General features: G+C 56.6%; 2 protein-coding genes across 2 annotated transcripts; one reads left to right on the top strand and one right to left on the bottom strand.

Moving 5' to 3' along the window:
- Positions 1–6,321: 6,321 nt before the first annotated feature.
- Positions 6,322–7,330, top strand: LOC135317549 (olfactory receptor 14C36-like). Its single transcript, XM_064473835.1, has one exon. The coding sequence runs from the start codon at positions 6,323–6,325 to the stop codon at positions 7,286–7,288; it is 966 nt and encodes a 321-aa protein (XP_064329905.1). The 5' UTR covers position 6,322; the 3' UTR covers positions 7,289–7,330.
- A 6,251-nt stretch (positions 7,331–13,581) lies between these two features.
- Positions 13,582–14,541, bottom strand: LOC135317535 (olfactory receptor 14J1-like). The gene has a single exon (XM_064473827.1). It carries the CDS (start codon positions 14,539–14,541, stop codon positions 13,582–13,584), a length of 960 nt encoding a protein of 319 aa, XP_064329897.1.
- Positions 14,542–18,669: the final 4,128 nt, after the last annotated feature.

An 18,669-nucleotide genomic window follows, 5' to 3' on the forward strand; every position in this document is an offset into this window, starting at 1 on the left:
CAATAGTCGGAATGACTGTTAAGCAGGTACGCTTTTATTGCAGCGCTGGAGGCACGGGGGATCACTCCTCCTAATGCGCCCGCACAGGGTGAGGTGCTTCTACAGGCTTTGCACACCTGTGCCTTACTTTTCCGAGAAAAGCTATATATATTCATTATTTAGCAAGAACTCATTATCATATGCAGATTTCATTTGCGCATGCCTGTTGGTGCCCCTGGGTGGCCGTCGGGGGTCTCTGGATGAAGGATATACTCTTCCTCACCGTGTCCGCTAGTTACCTTTTGCTTTCGCGCAAGGTCGGTTCTGAGATCACGTATATCCTGTCCCTGAGGGATGGTCTGTTCTGGTTTAGTGTTTTGCTCTGCAGTTCCTTATCTTCATGGTTGTGCCCGTCTGCTTCTTCTTGAGGTCAGACGTCGTCATCATAAATTTGTGTTGGTGCTTCTTGTCTTGAAGCCTTTCTGACTCCCCCAACGCAACAGGTTCTAGTCATATCACTTCTAACTCTATCAGTGGCCAACAGCCCCCGGGCTTGTATCAGGAACAGCGTGGCCGGCAGGAGCAGGGCAGGGATGGGGCCCCTGTGCTCGGCACTGGTGAGGCCACACCTCGAATCCTGGGTTCAGTTTTGGGTGCCTCAGGACAAGAAGGACACTGAGGTGCTGAAGTGTGTCCAGAGAAGGGCAACAAAGCCGGGGAAGGGTCTGGAGAGCAGGTCTTGTGAGGAGAGGTTGAGGGAACCGGGGTTGTTTGGCCTGGAGAAGAGGAGGCTGACGGGAGACCTTATCACTCCCTGCAAGTACCTGAAAGGAGGCTGTTGTGACGTGGGGGTTGGTCTTTCAAGTTACTAGTGTAGAATGAGAGGAAATGGCTTCAAGATGCGTCAGGGGAGGCTTAGATTGGATATTAGGAAAAATTTCTATACTGCAGGAGTGGTCAGGCATTGGAAGAGGCTGCCCAGAGAGGTGGGGGAGTTACCCTCCCTGGAGGTGTTCAAACGATGTGTAGATGCGGCACTTGAGGGCATGGTTTAAGAGACATGGTAGTGTTGGGTTGACGGTTTGACCTGATGATCCTAGAGGTCTTCTCCAATCTTAATGATTCTATGTTTCTATGATCCTACGGAACGATTTGCTAAAACCCTCAACCATCACCTTGCTTCTTGCCAAGTTCCCCCCCCCCCCCACCGTAGGCACTGCCAATCACTACCTCATGACTAACTGAGGAGCTAAGAAGCTCTCAAGGCCTCCCATCTCCTCGTCGAGGGATGACCCTGTTTCTCCAGTCACCATTCATGCATCCTAAACACACCAGCTGAGGCAGCTCACCTTGGTGAGGGGAGGACCTCCCCGAGGCACCTCTGTGCTCTTTGAGGTCGGAGTGCTTGTGCAAGGCTGCAGGAGGAGTGCGTTTGGTGCCCAGCACTGTACTGCAGGTGGTTGGTCTGCAGTGGGCGGGGAACGAGACAGGGCTGCTCCCAGAAATGGCGTGGGAGGGGAGGTCCGGGGGTCAGGGAAAGCAGGACGGACATTCAGGGTGATGGTGTTTCCCTTCCCAAGTCACCATTACGCGCGACAGAGCTTCACTGGAAATGGCCGCCCATCTGCCTGCCGATGGGAAGCACTACGTAGCTCACTTTGGGAGTCTCTGTGGCGCAATTGGTCACCGCGTTCGGCTGTTAACCGAAAGGCTGGTGGCTCGAGCCCGCCCAGCGATGGGTTCCCCTTTCCCTGCCCGTGGCAGTGGGGTTGGAACTAGGTGATCTTTAAGGTCCCTTCCAACCCAAACCATTCTCTGGCTCTATCAAAAGAGGAGGTTATTCAGTCCCCTCAGCAAAGGCCGAGGAAGGAAAGCAACCTGAGACAAATTCCTTGTTCTGACCCATGAGGTTTTATGACTTTGCCCTTCTCTCCCCACCCCGCTCAGGGGGAGTGAGCGAGCAGCTGGGTGGGGGCTTAGCTGCCAGCTGGGGTCAACATACCACGTAACTTGCCTTATTTCTACTTGCAATAAATCCAGCAGCAGTAACATGCTCTCACATAATTTCTTCTTCTTCTCGATGACAGTAAACTTTATTTCTTTAATGTTATTCCTCTCATTCATTCTTCCTTGACAAGACAGTTGTTTCTCCGTATTATGTTCTGGCATGAAGTTTTTAGAACAGCACTTTTTCTCTCCATTCTGTCATCATTTAATGGCAACACCATTCCTTGCCAGGGGGAGGAATGAGAGCCTCGTTCAGGCTGGAAGGGACCTTCCTAGATATCTGTAGGAAACATCCTACTCGAAGCAGGATCACACCAGCTTCCTCATGCTTTCATCCAGATGGGTCTCTGAAACTTCCAGGGATGGAGGCAGCGCACACTCTCTGGGAAACGGCTTCCCGTGTCTGACTGCCCTCACATTGCAAAAGCTTCTCCGTATATTGAGCCTGAGCCGTTCGTGTTTCAGCTCGTTGCCTCCTGTGCTCCTGCCTTGCACCACAGTGTCTTCTTGGAAGCCTCACCACAGGCAATGCAAGCCTAGTACATCCTCCCCGCAAAGCCCTCCATGCTCCAGGGTGTACAAGCGCTGCTCCTTTGGCCTCTCCTAAGAGGACAAGTGCTCCAGCCGTGGCCACCTCTGTGGCCCTCCAATGAACTTCTGTGTCCCTCCAGCTCGCCCATGTCTCTCTGACACTGTGTAGAACCAAAACCTGGGCAAGTCCTCTGGGTGTGGTGTAACAAGCGCTGAGCAGAGGGAGATAATCACTTCCCCTGGCCGTGCTAGCGCTCCTACAGCCCAGGGTGCTGTTGGCCATCTTTGCTGATGGCTCATCTCTTGCCTAACGTAACCCAAAGCCCTGCAGACCCTTCCCTGCAGAGCTACTACCCGCTGAGGCAGTCCCTGGCCTGTGACACTGTCGAGTCTACATCCTCTTTAGGAGCAGGACCTTGGCTGAATCTTTCCTGGATACCATGTGGTTGGTGACAAAGAGGATGGTGACAGACCATGAGCAGAGAGGATGGTGACAGACAAGCCAACGTGAGTAAACCCAGTCACCTTCTCCTTCAGTCAGCCAGCAATGGGATCTGAGTGAACACGGTCTGGGGCACGGCCTTTCCCTCCTCCGCACGTCCTTTGGGCACTGGGGAAAGGTGCACGCGACGTTTGCGTTTTCCCCATGCTCAGGGAGCTCCCTCAGGCTCCACAGCCACTGGAAGACAATGGGGAGTGGCTTCCCTGGGACACTGGCCTGCTCACTCAGCTCCCCGCGATGCTGCCCCTCCTGTCCCATGGGCTGGGAGGGATTGCGTTTGCTCAAGTGATCCCTGGCTTGACCCCATCCCCCGCTGCCTGATCTCCTCCAGAGTCCTGCCCTGAGTCCCAGAGGCCGGGAGACCTTGCTGGGGAAGGCTGAGGCAAAGAGGGCACAGAGAATCTCACACCTCTCTACCCCTGCCCTTACTAAATCCAGCAGTGCCCACACAGTGTCTTTGTTTCTCCTTTAACTGTTCCTGAAGTAGGAAACACTCCTTATGGAGCCCTTGAGTTGCCTTTCGAGTTCAGAGTGAGTTTGGATCTGGACCCTTGCTGAGATTGGGGGATGCTGTCCCTGACAACGTGCTGTCCTGAGCTCTGCGACCATGTCACAGCTCTGGCTCTTCAATGGAACACATCCTGCCAGTTTGGAGAAATTAGATCCTTCCCTGCCACCTTCCTGCTGTCCTGTTTAACGATGGGGCAATATAAGTGATTGTCGTGCCCAAATCGTTTCCTCACAGGAGAAATAACAGCGCTGGAAAGCCGTGTCTCCCCCCAGCTGAGGGAGGGAGCATCAGGGATTCCTGCAGGCTGTTTCACAGCAGGTTCCCCCGGAGCCCCAGGGACACCTCATGGGAGCCCCCAGGGGCAGAGAAAGGGCTGCCTTGGGCTGTTCCTCTGCTGCCGAGCTGGGCTGGGCTCCTGGCGTGGAGGGAGCTGCTGGCAATGAGGCAGCGCTGCCGAGAGACAGCTCTGCCCAGGAGCAGCTCCTCTGCCAAGCGCAGCAGGGCTGAGGGCACTGCCTGCAGGCACCGAGGGCAGAGGAGCCGGGCAGGGAGAGGGGAAAGGCAGCCTGGGGTGGGGGGATGCTGAGCGCTGACTGGGGGAGAAACCTTCACAGCCCTCTACATGGTAAGTGTCTGGGTGCAGGACAAAGCAGCTGGTGTTCCTGGAGGGGCATCCAACAGCTGCTCCATCCCAGGGCATACATGGTCCCTGTTGAGGACCCTCACAGTTGCCCTTGCACAGAGGAGGAGGACGTGATGAGGAGCAGCACTTCCCTGCTGCACCATCAGAAGGACAGGGCACGGCGGCTGCCTTCGCCTGGGGATGCTGCAGGGCTTTGCAGGCGTGTGTGCATCATGGGGTGCATAAGGCTGTCCTTGTGAGCAGGGTCCCTGCGCCCCAGGGTCTGTGTGCTGGGGCAGGGACCCTGCCGCCTGCCAGGCTCAGCACTCGGCCTGCCCCGGGAGCTCCCACAGCGCTGTGGGGATGAGCTGTGGGTGGAAGGAGTGACCCTGGCAGGGCAGGCTCCTTCTGCTGTCAGAGGGTGCTGCTTGGGTCAGGCTGCTCAGAGTTCTCCATCACCCTGTGGGTGTTTGCAGAGGATCCTTTTAAAGGTAGATGTTAAGGCTGGGAATTACCTGAAAGGGAAGAAGTGTGTGCTTTGAGCTTTCTCCTCTTGGTTGTCTGGGTGGGCAGTGGGAGATGGGAATGTGTTTCTGTGCTCTGGGGTAGGCACGGAGACCCCAGCTCTCGTCAGGACTTGTCTGAGCTGCTCCTTAGCCCCTGCCCGCACAGAGCTGTCCCTGGGCAGGGCCCTGCTGCCAGGAGGTGTGTGCAGGGCAGAGCTGAGCACACAGCGTGTGTGGGATGGGCTCTGTGAGCAGGGAGAGGGAGGAGACGTGGGGACAGAGAAAGTGCTCCTGCCCAAGAATTTCTCTAGGCAGCAGAGCCATGGTCAGGGAGGGAGAAAGATGCTCCCAGCAATGCTGTGGGAGGAGGGACTCCGGCGTCTCCCTGCCATCCCTGCAGTGCAGATGCTTTCCCTGGAGCAACCCCCTGGTCTCCCCACTCCCACAGCAAAGCCCCTGCCCTTAATATCCTGGGGACACGGCCAGGAGTTGCCCTGCCAGCAGCCTGACCACCAAGAGCAGAAAAACTGCGGTATCCGACTGGGTTTCCCTCTCCTGCCTCCCTCGGCAGGGTACTTTGGCATGTTCTCCTCTTCCACCTGCCACCCTTGTTCTTACTGTTACAGGCAGTGGTGGTGGGGCGTGAGGATTCAACTACAGCTCAGACACCAATGCTGCGTGTACTGTCATGCACGTATGTCCATGGGGGAACCGCATCCAACTCTCAGCCTTTTAACCTTTGGGTCTCTGGGTACTGCACTGCATGTGGCTGCAATGATCTCACCCTCTCCTCAGGATGGCACAAGTGTAGGCGGTGGGAGTGTTTCCTCGGGAGGTGCTGCTGGGCTGCAGCTGCCCTCCAGTAGGGCAAAGCTCTCCCAGAGCATCTCTGTGTTGTGCCCTCCCTTCTCAGGCCATGGAAAGGCTGCTGTGTGGCTGGATGTGGGCAGCTGTAATGAGCCCTCTGTGTCCCTGGCTGGGAGGGCAGAGCTGAGATCCTCCTCAGGTACGATGGGGCTGGGAGGGGTTCGGAGATCTGCACTCAGAAACTGGGTTCCTCTGCTCCCAGCAGCGTCCTGTTTCTTTTGGGGAGAACATCTGAGTGCGATAGTCCTCCAGCTGAAAGAGCTGCCGGCACAGGGCAGCTGAGACCAGGGCTGATGGACAGACCGGCTGTCCTCCCTCGGCACCAAGGGACAGTCCCTTTGCTCTCAGGGCCACAAGATTTCACCTGCAGTGCAGCAGAAATGCCAGGGGTTTCTGCACCCAAAGCACCCCTCAGCTGTGGTGGGGCAACTGGAACAGAAGACACAGAACACAATCCCCACAGCTCTGTTCTGCACTCAGGTGAGCTGGGAGCGACAATGCTGAAAAGGTCATTGATATCAGGAGTGCATTTAGTCTGAGATCACCCTGTGTTAATCTTTACCTGTTGCTGTAGGGCAGGAGTGATTCCTGCAGAGCCCACAGCAGAGGGCTCCTGCTCCCTGGGGCACCCTCCCTCTGCCAGCACCAACCTGAGCTCACCACCGTTATTCCTGACAAGGGAAAGGCAGTCTGGGAGGGGTTCTGAAAGAAACACAATAGTGTTTTATCAAAGAAGTCTGCCCTAAATTCCACGTCCTTTACCTCCTTGTTCAGTGCTCCTCACCCAGAGGCAGCAGATGTCCAACAGCAGCTCCATCACCCACTTCCTCCTCCTGGCGTTCACAGACACGCGGGAGCTGCAGCTCCTGCACTTCTGGCTCTCCCTGGGCATCTACCTGGCTGCCCTCCTGGGCAACGGGCTCATCGTCACCGCCATCGCCTGCGACCACCGCCTCCACACCCCCATGTACTTCTTCCTCCTCAACCTCTCCCTCCTCGACCTGGGCTCCATCTCCACCACTCTCCCCAAATCCATGGCCAATTCCCTCGGGGACACCAGGGGCATCTCCTACGCGGGATGTGCTGCACAAGCCTTTCTGTTTCTCTTTTTGATATCAGCAGAGTTTTATCTCCTGACGGTGATGGCCTACGACCGCTACGTGGCCATCTGCACACCCCTGCACTATGGGACCCTGCTGGGCAGCAGAGCTTGTGCCCACATGGCAGCAGCTGCCTGGGCCGGTGGGTTTCTCAATGCTGGGCTGCACACGGCCAGTACATTTTCACTGCCCCTCTGCCATGGCAATGCCCTGGGGCAGTTCTTCTGTGAAATCCCCCAGATCCTCAAGCTCTCCTGCTCAGGCACCTACCTCAGGGAAGTCGGGCTTCTTGTGGTTAGTGCCTGTGCAGCATTTGGGTGTTTTGTTTTCATCCTTTTCTCCTACGTGCAGATCTTCAGGGCTGTGCTGAGGCTCCCCTCTGAGCAGGGACGGCACAAAGCCTTTTCCACGTGCCTCCCTCACCTGGCCGTGGTCTCCCTGTTTCTCAGCACTGGCACATTTGCCTACCTGAAGCCCCCCTCCATCTCCGCCCCATCCCTGGACCTGGTGGTGGCAGTGCTGTACTCGGTGGTGCCTCCAGCAGTGAACCCCCTCATCTACAGCATGAGGAACCAGGAGCTCAAGGATGCAGTGGGGAAACTGATCACTGGATGTTTTTCAGAAGCAAGAAACTGCCTGTTTTCTTCTGCACAGCATTCGTAATGGAACTCATATACAGGCCTGTCCTGCCTTCTAAGGGTTTTGGTGGTGTTGGTGGGGTGTCTTTGTTTTTTGTGTGAAAATGTTGTGCACAATAAAATATAATTATACATCCCACTTCTAATTCACTGCCTGCCTCTTGAATTTGACCCAGAGATTGTGTAAAAGGAACCTGCAGCAACTTGTTTGGCCAACACCATTCCAGGGAGACAGTTGTAGAAGCTGCAGTGGCCGTGCCTGTAGAGAGGTGGGGGGGAAAAAGAGACCCAGCACAGAAGCACTGCCAGGGAGCAGCAATGCTTGTTTTTTTCAGAGCTGCTCTGAAAAGGGTACTCCAGAGTGCAGTACCAGAAGGCAGAGGGTGCTGCCAAAGCTGCTCTCGAGAACATGCCCAAGGAACAGACTCTAAAGAGGTTCATTGTTTTGCTTGCTCTCCATGGGCTCAGTGAGATGAGATCATGGTCCCAGTAGGGCCTTCAAGGGACTGAGGGCTGGTTCAGGTGGTGCTTGTTGGTGGCCAGCACCCATGCAGGTGGTTAATGGTCTCTGATTGACCCCCCTGGGGCTCTGGAGCTTGTGACAGGGCTGGTGCCAGGTGAATGTTTTTCTGTAGGGACTTGGGAGCTGCCAGGAGAGCAGAGGGGATGTGCAGGGAGGGACAGCGTGTGCCAGGGAGTTGGCAGTGAACGGACCCCACTGAGCACCAGCCTGTCCGGCACGGTGTCGCCCAGAGAGATGATACTCTAACTGTGTGTGTGAAGTGGCAAACAGGAGCTCAGCAAGCCCAGGGGACACAGCAGGGGCAGGGAAAGGAGTCTGGTGACTGATTTGTCCTACCCTCCGTGAACTTGCCCAGGCTGGACCCAGCGCAGCACCCAAACCCACCTCACAGCACTGGAATAAGGCGGGTACCTCTGAGCACCCTCCATGGCCACAGAAGGGCTTGTGCAGGAGGTGGTCAGCGGCAGTGACCAGCACCAGCTGGCTCTGCCCCCCAGCCTGACCAGCACAGTCCAAGGGAGTCACGCCGTGGCCCTGGGCACCACAGCCCACTTTCTCTGCAGCGCAGCACCGCCAGCTCAGGGGCTGTGGGGAGCATGGGGGCAGGGTGCAGGAATGGGCGGCCCGGCCAGCACAGGTGTGCTTAGCTGGGGAAAGGCATCCTGTGGGGAGATGGGGTGTGCTGGGAGAGGAGCAGGGCACCGTGTGTGTGCCGGTGAGGCACGGACAGAGACATCCTTTGGTGCAGGTGCCCGGTTGGGGCAGGCTGCCCTGTCCCTGGGGCAGCAGGAGCTGCCTGAGGAGCCCCTGGGCCAATTCCCTCCTGTCGTGCTGGGGAGCAAGTTCGGCATGAGGGGCTGCAGCCCCGGGGCTGGGGAATCTGCTCAGTGTGTCGGCTGGATGAAGATTTGTGGCCCTGATGTACTGAACCATTTCTTCTCTGCCTGCTCCTCTCACCTCACTAGTGCCACTCTTTTCTAGAGCCTCCCTCATCCTCGTCTCTGTGATGCCCAGAACAGCCCCCCTGAGACAGTCTGACAATGCCCTTTCCCACCACCATCCTCACCCCTGCTCATGCCTCTCACCTACAGCCTGTGGAGCTGAAAGGATGGGGGCAGGGGGCACTTGACAGCTGCTTGAGAGCTGGACTGAAGAAGTGGAATATGTTTTGGGTGGGAAGTTGGCTGAATGATGACGGTCAACTGTCATGCGTGGTACAAAGTGCTCCTGACAGACCCTTACTGGTGGCCTCCCTCAGTGACCAGCCCTTGACCACCACTGCGGAAATTTTTTATTATCCCTCTGTATGATGGGACAGAAAGCACTTTCCTTTGTGGATGTTGCCAAGTTGCGGCAAGCTCTTGAGCAATCATAGAATCATAGAATCATTAATGTTGGAAAAGACCTCTAAGATCAAGTCCAACTGTCAGCCCAACACTACCATGCCTCCTAAACCATGCCCTCAAGTGCCACGTCTACATCTATTTGAACACCTCCAGGGATGGTGACTCCCCCACCTCTCACGGCAGCCTGTGCCAGAGCCTGACTGCTCTTGCAGTGAAGGCATTTTCCCTAATATCCAATACAAACCTCCACTGATGCAGCTAGAGGCCAATTCATCTCGTTCTATCACTAGTGCCTTGGGAGAAGAGACCAACACCCTCCTTGCTACCATCTCCTTTCAGGCAGCTGCAGAGGGCGAGAAGGGCTCCCCTCAGCCCCCTCTTCTCCAGGCTAAACCCCCCCAGCCCCCTCAGCCGCCCCCCAGCACACTTGTGCTCCAGACCCTGCCCCAGCCCCGCTGCCCTTCTCTGGACACGCTCCAGCCCCTCAAGGCCCTTCTTGTCCCGAGGGGCCCAAACCTGAGCCCAGCATTCGAGGTGGGGCCTCCCCAGGGCCGAGCACAGGGGCCCCATCCCTGCCCGGCTCCTGCTGGCCACCCCAGTGCTGACACAAGCCCGGGGGCTGGTGGCCTCCTTGGCCACCCGGGCACTGCTGGCTCATGCCCAGCCGGCTGTCAGCCAGCACCCCCAGGGCCTTCTCCGGCACGCAGCTTGGCTGTGTCTATGGAGAAGCTGAAGGGCGGCAGCCTGCGGGGATGACGGTGAGGTTACTTCTGGTGCTCAGGGGAAAGGCCACGGGAAGGCTGCCGCGCTGGGACGCCTGCTTGAAGGGTGGTTTCCCTGGTGGTGGAGCTTTCCTTGGAGGGAGGGAAGAGCAGGCGAGAGCAGCACTGCCACACAGGGCAGCCTGGGAGGTGGGGAGTGGCCATGACGAGGAAGAGATGTCCCTCAAAGGGTCGTGCTGTGGTACATGAAGCCCTCCCGAAGGAGGATGGGATCAGTCCATCTCTGTTTCACAGAACAGAGCGTGAGGACGGACAGACGTCAGTGACTGTATGGCAATGGCAGGTGAGAGCAAGGTGGGAAGCGAGGGGGGTGTCTCCAGCGTGCAGGGACGAAGCATCGGCTGTGGGACAGCACAGGACAAGCTCTGGTAGAGAAGGCAAAGAGCACTGGCAAGGCTGGGAGCTGCCAGGAGAACCCAAGGCTTTGTCCCCGTGGCTCTGGCAAGTGTCTCTGCCAGCAAGGCCTATGAGGAGACACGTTGTCCTCAGGCACGGGGGCCTCCTCGCCCCCTTGCACACCCCAGTGAGGCTGGGCACTGCCATACCCTTGTCCTTCACTCACCATCACAGACCCCACAGCCCCCTGCCCCAGGAAGGGCCCTGAGCGCTGTGTGAGGGACAGGGTCTGCCTTCCCCGGGGCTGCGGCTCAGAGCTTGGCCCTTCTGCTTCATGAGGCAAAGCCAGGGTTTCCCCAGCATCCGAGCTGCCGGCACATTACCTTGGCCTCCCTGGAGTCACGGCTTCCAGTTATCTGCCCTAACGAGTCCCTGGGGAGCCTGTCTCAGCAATGGCCCTCCTCAGAGGGACTCAGTCCTGCTTCAAGACACTTCAGGGTTTTTTCCTGACTTTAACTTAAGGAAAGGTTTGCGCAATCTCCTCTCAGTCCCAAGGTTGAAGGACTCGGCACCAAAGACGCGATGGGGCTCATTAAAAGAAAGAAAGCCCAAACGAGCTCTATTTCTTCCTCTAATTTACTTCAAGTCTTGTACAGTTAATTAGAGAAGTTTCCTAGTGACTTATGGAGAAAGGTTTCAAGGAGCTTCTAATAAAAAGGACTTTTTATTTTAAAGGTTGTAGTTTAATATTTTTCAGTTTAGAGGAGAGGCGATGGCAGCACTCTCCAATAGATACTGACCCAGGGTCTCTCCTAGGGAGACCTGGACTGGTCAGGGAAGCTGTCCCTTCAGGTCTGACACAGTAAGGACAACCTCCCACCGCACCTCCCCAGCCCCAGCATGTCTCTCGTCAGGCACCTGGGTCTTGTGTTGCTTTTCCTTACATCAGACTGCTCCACTGGTCTCTGCAGCTGGGTGTTGCAGCTCCTTCGTACCAGCTCCCACCTGCTTTCCCTTGAGACCTGGCTGCACACAGGCAAAGGGGGATGGTTGTTATTTTTTGAGCAAACAAAGTAAAACCCACCCCTCAATTGTATGCCAAGTACAACCTGCCACAAATGAGGTTCGCCTTCCACAAGGCAAAATCATGCAAGAAATGTTATCAACAGAAAGGATATGATAAAAAAAACACAGTTAAAGAGTTCACTAAAGACACATTTAGACGGACTATGGAACAATAGGCAGCCTTTAAGTCCCTCCTGCTCAAAGCAGCCACTGGATGTTTGAGAGGTGCCTGAATGAGCAAAGAGTGAGGGGAAGGGAAATCTGGAGAGCAATTGCAAGTGTTTCTGTGCAGATGGGCTGCTGGAAAGGTGACGTCAGACGTGGTCAGTTTAGTTAGGACAGGTGGGAATGCATGAAAGATGAGGGAGATGAAATGCGCGGCCTAATAGAGAGAGCACTGACCGTGCAAGCCAAGAGGAGGGTCAATAGCTCTGCTCTTGCTATTAGTGCACATCCTGAAAACTCCTCATTTCGAGAAACCATGGGGAAACACTGACATTTCATCGCAAGTATTCAGCTGTTTCAGCTGAGGCAGGTCTCTCGCTGCCCCCTGGGCAGCCCCTTCCCCCGCCAGCCTCCCTGCACTGCCTCCTGCAGTCTGACCTCCTGAGTCAGGGGGTCCCTCTTCATCCACGCTGGCCTCTTGCCAGGCCTGCTCGGCTCCCTGCGCATCGGGCTGGCTTCTTCCTGGGCTTTGAGGACGTTGTCCCTGGAGATGCAGGAGGGACTCACAGGGTCTTTGTGCTCCAGGACAGTCCAAGCACATCCTCAGCTGACTGAAACGACCTCTCCTGCAGTCCCGCATCCTCATTCTGCTAGTTGTCCTTCTTCTCCACCATCTCACGGTCATTGCAGCCATGGCTGCCCTCAGCCTTCCCATCCCCAGCCAGGTCCACCTTGTCTGTGATAAGAGACCAGCCCTACTGAGCTCATCGAGTGTCTGTGCCAAAACATTTTCTTTTGCACCCTCCAGGAACCTCCAGGGTGCTTGTGCCCAGCCCCGTTGCCCTCCCAGCAGACTGTGGAGAGGTTGACCTTGCCAGGTAATCAAGGACCCGTGACCGCTGACCCAGCTGACCAACGGGATGCTCCTTACCATGGGATATCGTGCTTGGCAATGAAAGCTGGGGGAAGAAGGAGGAAGCGGGAGTGGTCAGAGTGATGGCATTTCTCTTCCCAAGAAACTGTTATGCATGATGAAGGCCAGCTTTTCTGGAAAGGGCAAAATATCTCCCTGCTGGTGGGAAGAAGAGAGTTAATGTCTCATTTTGATTTGCTTGCATGTGCAGCTTTTGCGTGACCTACTAAGCTGTCTTTATCGCAGCCCATGAGTTGGCTCACTTTTACCGTCCATGGCTCACTGTTGTGTGAGAGTGTTTGGGTGTAAAGTATGTACCTGCTTTGCTGGACAAGTGGGGCTAGCGAGGAGGAGGAGGACACCAGGATCTGGAGAGACCCAGGGCCGGACCTGCCAACTGCTGGGACTGTACGGAGCACTCGTGCAACCTTCACCCCAGATCAGCCTGAGAGGGGGAACGGGATGGGGCCAGTAGTGTTGCTCATGGCTGTGTAAGCGCTGCTCTTGGTGTGGTGGCTGCAAAGGTGCCGTTGGCTGTTGGAGCTGGCCCTTGTAGGGTTGGCTGTGTCCACCTTTGTTTCCTTGCAGGTACCTGGGTTTAGTGCTTGCCCTTTGGTGACTCCCCCTTGGGCGATCTCTCACTTTGTGGGGCTCCAGGCAGTGACACGGTCCATGCACGTGTTGCGGGCTCTGCAGGCAGCTCCACATTCCTCTCCTGGAGAATGCCTCTGCCCTGCCACGCGCTGGGACAGCGCAGTATGACAGCATCTCGGTGAGCATTCACTGCCTCCGCTGTCCATTGACAACAAGGCCTGTGTCCTAAACCCAGCCCTTGATGTCTAACAGCCACCAAGGTGACGATGAGCTTTTTACTCAGGCCCTTTTGGGGGGAAATTCCCAGGCCTGTTGCTGACATTAGCTTTAGAAGAACAGCCAAATCGTGAGGTCCTGCCTGATGGAGGCATCATTTTCTTACAGAGATGCTGTGAGAGTGTCAGCTCTGAAAAAGCATTACAAAAAACACCTATACAGGTTTGAGGTTCATTTATAAAGAGAGTGAGCTGAATACAAACGAATATGTAAGAAGATAACAACCATAAATATAGGAACAAGTAGACTAACAACAAAAAAAAAGAAAAGAATAAATCAGTAACCAAAGTAAAGGCCTGCATTGGGATACACTAGATGTCATTTGAGGAGAGCGAAGGAAAGTTTATTGATATTGACAAATATCCATGAAATCACTTCCTCAATGGGCTGCTTGAGCTCCTGGTTCCTCAGGCTGTAGATGAGGGGGTTCACTGCTGGAGGCACCACCGAGTACAGCACTGCCACCACCAGGTCCAGGGGTGGGGAGGAGATGGAAGGAGGCTTTAGGTAGGCAAACATGGCAGTGCTGATAAACAGGGAGACCACGGCCAGGTGAGGGAGGCACGTGGAAAAGGCTTTGTGCCGTCCCTGCTCAGAGGGGAGCCTCAGCACAGCCCTGAAGATCTGCACGTAGGAGAAAAGGATGAAAACAAAACACCCAAATGCTGCACAGGCACTAACCACAAGAAGCCCGACTTCCCTGAGGTAGGTGTCTGAGCAGGAGAGCTTGAGGATCTGGGGGATTTCACAGAAGAACTGCCCCAGGGCATTGCCATGGCAGAGCGGGAGTGAAAATGTACTGGCCGTGTGCAGCAGAGCACTGAGAAACCCACCGGCCCAGGCAGCTGCTGCCATGTGGGCACAAGCTCTGCTGCCCAGCAGGGTCCCGTAGTGCAGGGGTGTGCAGATGGCCACGTAGCGGTCGTAGGCCATCACCGTCAGGAGATAAAACTCTGCTGACATCAAAAAGAGAAACAGAAAGGCTTGTGCAGCACATCCCGCGTAGGAGATGCCCCTGGTGTCCCCGAGGGAATTGGCCATGGATTTGGGGAGAGTGGTGGAGATGGAGCCCAGGTCGAGGAGGGAGAGGTTGAGGAGGAAGAAGTACATGGGGGTGTGGAGGCGGTGGTCGCAGGCGATGGCGGTGACGATGAGCCCGTTGCCCAGGAGGGCAGCCAGGTAGATGGCCAGGGAGAGCCAGAAGTGCAGGAGCTGCAGCTCCCGCGTGCCTGCAAACGCCAGGAGGAGGAAGTGGGTGATGGAGCTGCTGTTGGACATCTGCTGCCTCTGGGCGTGGAGCCCTGAACAAGGAGGTAAAGGATAGTCACAAGTTAAGGGATAATTCTTTGAGGAAATCCAAGCCATTTCTCATAGTTCACCCTCCTGCCCCTTTTCCATTTCCATGAGATCTTTGTCCAGCTGTGGCTGTAGCTCTGCCTGATGCTGGCTCCGTGTGCCACGAGAGCAGGACCTCACTCTGCCACCTGCCGAGGAATCAGCCCTGCCCTGCAGGACTGGGCTGAGGGTAATTGTGAGGGCAGGGGTCAGTCCTGATGTTCAAATATGTCAGATAAAACAGCTCCTAATGCAAAAGGCCTTGTCAGTACCTGCACTCGCAGTGCTAAGAAACCACGATCCCAGGTGTTTGAGAGAGAGGGTGGATTTTTACAGAGTGAGGCCTGCAAGGCAAGAGGGTTCCCTGAGTCTTAGCGCAGAGAGAAGGGACCTTTTCTGTCCCTCTGTCATTTTCCAAATTGTCCTGGGCTTGTACCTTTCTGAGACGGAGATTAATCACACCCACATATCACCCTGAAAAGACACCGGGCACTGCTGAGAGAAGGACCCACTGCCGAGCACCAAGTGCCTCACCATTTCTCAAGGTCTCAGCACCCCACTTCTCACCAAGGACACACATGGTCCATGTCACAAACCCAACAGCATTTTCTCAGCTGTAGCATCTCTGTGCTTTTCCACAGGGCATTCAGGTAACCCCAGGGTGCTATGGGACAGATTTGCAACATGGGGGGCAGCTCACAGCTTGGAAGGACTGAGCGAGGAGATACCCAGATATCCAGGTGTCCTAAGGATGGTATCTCAGTAAGGGAGAGTCAGCTCATTCGCTAGGGAATGGCACAGACTGCATTGCCCACAGCCCCACAGCTTAGAGGGAAGCTGGGACACTGGTTACCTTGTTCCTACGGACACACCTGCATGAAAGGACCCACTAGTCAAGTCTGTGTTGCCGGGACAGCACAGTAGTTGGTAAATAATGTCCCCCTGTCCTTACTTCGACACGCAAGCCTTTCTTTATATTTTCTCTCCCATGTCCAGCTGAGGAGGGGGAGTGATAGAGCAGCTTTGGTGGGCACCTGGCATCCAGCCAGGGTCAACCCAGCACATCCCGTCAGTGCTCACAGGCCCATCCCAACCTCTGTGCACCCACCTCAGCCCTACAGAAACCTGCCTGTTTGCAGGGCACTGCCTGGGCACATCTTCCTCTTTGCAGGTGGGAAAGGGCAGGTCAGGACAGCCCTGGCGGGGCCAGTGGAGGTGATGCTGGTGGTGTCCAAAGGCAGAGGAGAGGCTGAAGGCACTTCGGGAGGCTCCCAGCAGAGCTACTGGTCACTCAGAGTCACAGCTCAGGAGACTCAGTAGTTGTTCAAACATTAGAGCTCCTATTCTATTTCTCCCATCCCCCATCATCTCACCCTTCCCCAAGTAGGAAACTGAAAACAGACCCTGGAAAGCTCCTTCTCTTTACATCAACCCCCACCTTGACCTGACCCACACAGCACCCTCTCAGCAGCAGCACAACCCTGCCCTGCCCCGCCGAGCACTGCTCCTTCCACCCACAGCCTGTCCCCACGGCCCCATGGGGAGCTCCCCGGGCAGGCTGAGCGCAGACCCGGGGATGGAGCAGAGTCCCTGCCCCAGCACAGAGTCCCCTGGGGTGCAGGGACCCTGCCCTGAAGGACAGCCCTGGGCAGCCCTGGGTGCGCACCCACCTTCATCCCACTGCAGCCATCCCTGGCAGAAGGGAGGAGGGGGCTGGCTTGCCCCGTCCCTCGGCTGGTGCAGCGGGAAGCCCTGCTCGGAAGCATGTCCTTCTCTGTGCCTAAGAAATGCTGCGAGCCACCCTGCCAGTCCGTACCAGCCATGGGATGGGCAGGCTCTAGAAATGCCTCCAGGATTCTCACCTGCATTGTCCTGCACCCAGATACTTACCGTGTCAAGGGTGATGAAGATTTCTCCCCCAGTCAGCGCTCAGCATCCCCCCACCCCAGGCTGCCTTTCCCCTCTCCCTGCCCGGCTCCTCTGCCCTCGGTGCCTGCAGGCAGTGCCCTCAGCCCTGCTGCGCTTGGCAGAGGAGCTGCTCCTGGGCAGAGCTGTCTCTCGGCAGCGCTGCCTCATTGCCAGCAGCTCCCTCCACGCCAGGAGCCCAGCCCAGCTCGGCAGCAGAGGAACAGCCCAAGGCAGCCCTTTCTCTGCCCCTGGGGGCTCCCATGAGGTGTCCCTGGGGCTCCGGGGGAACCTGCTGTGAAACAGCCTGCAGGAATCCCTGATGCTCCCTCCCTCAGCTGGGGGGAGGGGCTGCTTTCCAGCACTGCTATTTCTCCTACGAGGAAATGATTTGGGCACGACAATCACTTTCTTTTGCCCCATCATTAGACAGGGCAGCAGGAAGGTGACAGGGAAGGATCTCCTTTCTCCAAACTGGCAGGATGTGTTCCATTGAAGAGCCAGAGCTGTGACATGGTCGCAGAGCTCAGGACAGCGTGTTGTCAGGGACAGCATCCCCCAATCTCAGCAAGAGAGCTGCAAGAGAGGTGGGAAGGGAACTTGGCAGAGAGCAAGGTGATGGCTGAGGGATTTAGCTCATCTTTCCATAGGATCATAGAATCATGGAATCATTAAGATTGGAAAAGAACTCGAGGATCATCAGGTTGAACGATCAACCCAACACTACCATGTCTCCTAAACCATGCCCTCAAGTGCCACGTCTACATCTATTTGAACACCTCCAGGGATGGTGATTCCCCCACCTCTCACGGCAGCCTGTGCCAGAGCCTGACCGCTCTTGCAGTGAAGGCATTTTCCCTAATATCCAATACAAACCTCCACTGGTGCAGCTAGAGGCCAATTCATCTCGTTCTATCACTAGTAACTTGGGAGAAGAGACCAACACCCTCCTTGCTACCATCTCCTTTCAGGTAGTTGTAGAGAGCGAGAAGGTCTCCCCTCAGCCCCCTCTTCTCCAGGCTAAACCCCCCCAGCTCCCTCAACCTCTCCTCATAAGCCCTGCTCTCCAGACCCTTCCCCAGCTTCGTTGCCCTTCTCTGGACACGCTCCAGCACCTCAATGTCCTTAAAATGAAAGGCCCAAAACTGAACCCAGGATTTGAGGTGCGGCCAAATTATCTCCCCTCCGCCAGCACCTCCCCGTACTCAGCTCTGGCGGGAGGGACTCAGTGCGTCGCTCCAGCTCGCTCGTGCCTTCGTGTTTCACTTCAGATCGAACAACTCGCCCCTTGCAGAGCCCTCTGTTCCTCACCTGTCCCCGCTGTTTGGTGGGACACAAACCCCACAGGGTGAGGCTGTGCTGTAACCAGCTCGCACCCCGCTGAGCAACACCACTATCGATCGGCCTGAACCCCAGCCCTTTGGGCCGGCGAGCTAACAAAGCGCGGCTTAGCCATTCTGATGCCCCGTGTCGGTATCAACAGAGAGTGCCATGAGCTGTGGGAAATGCAGCCCAGCGGCGGCCCCCACTGACGGCACTTACCCCTTGGGTGCAGGGGGGTGGCAGCCCGGGCTCCCCCCCGCGCCGCCCCTTCCCGCTCCCGGCGGAGCCCTTCCCCCCCCAGCCCCCCGCGCAGCCCCGGGGCCGGGCGCGGAGCGCGGAGGGGGGCGGTGGGACGGGGCGGGCGGCCGGGCCCGGCGGGGCCATGGGGGCCGCCGCCGCTCCCCCCACCGCCGCCGCCCGGCAAAACGTCGGGCAAAAGCGGGTCGGTTCGTGCTTTGGGTTGTATTTTCAATGCCGCGTCTCTCTGCGGCGCCTCGGCTGCTGCCGGAGCCCCTGCCGATGTTTCAAAGCCCTTCAGCAGCAGGGAGCCCCCTCCAGCCCCCCATCTCCGGGACCGCCCGTACCCGGCAGAAAGTCCCCGCTGCTCAGGCGAGGCTTTGAAGCCTGTTGGCACAAACGTGCCGGGGGAAGGAATGGGCTCGGTGGGGGCTGGGGGTGAGGGCCTTCCTTCCGTAGCCCCTTTGGTTACGGCTGTAAATCACAGCGGGCACTGCTTGTGTTTGCAAGAAAGCCCCAGTAAAACACCAGCAGGTTCTCAGCGTACCTTCCCCTTACTTCCCCATCAGAAACAAAGCTTCTATTTAAGGACAAGTAAATAGTCCC

This window comes from Phalacrocorax carbo, chromosome 26, assembly GCF_963921805.1.
Source record: "Phalacrocorax carbo chromosome 26, bPhaCar2.1, whole genome shotgun sequence".
In the NCBI taxonomy this organism is placed as follows: domain Eukaryota; kingdom Metazoa; phylum Chordata; class Aves; order Suliformes; family Phalacrocoracidae; genus Phalacrocorax; species Phalacrocorax carbo.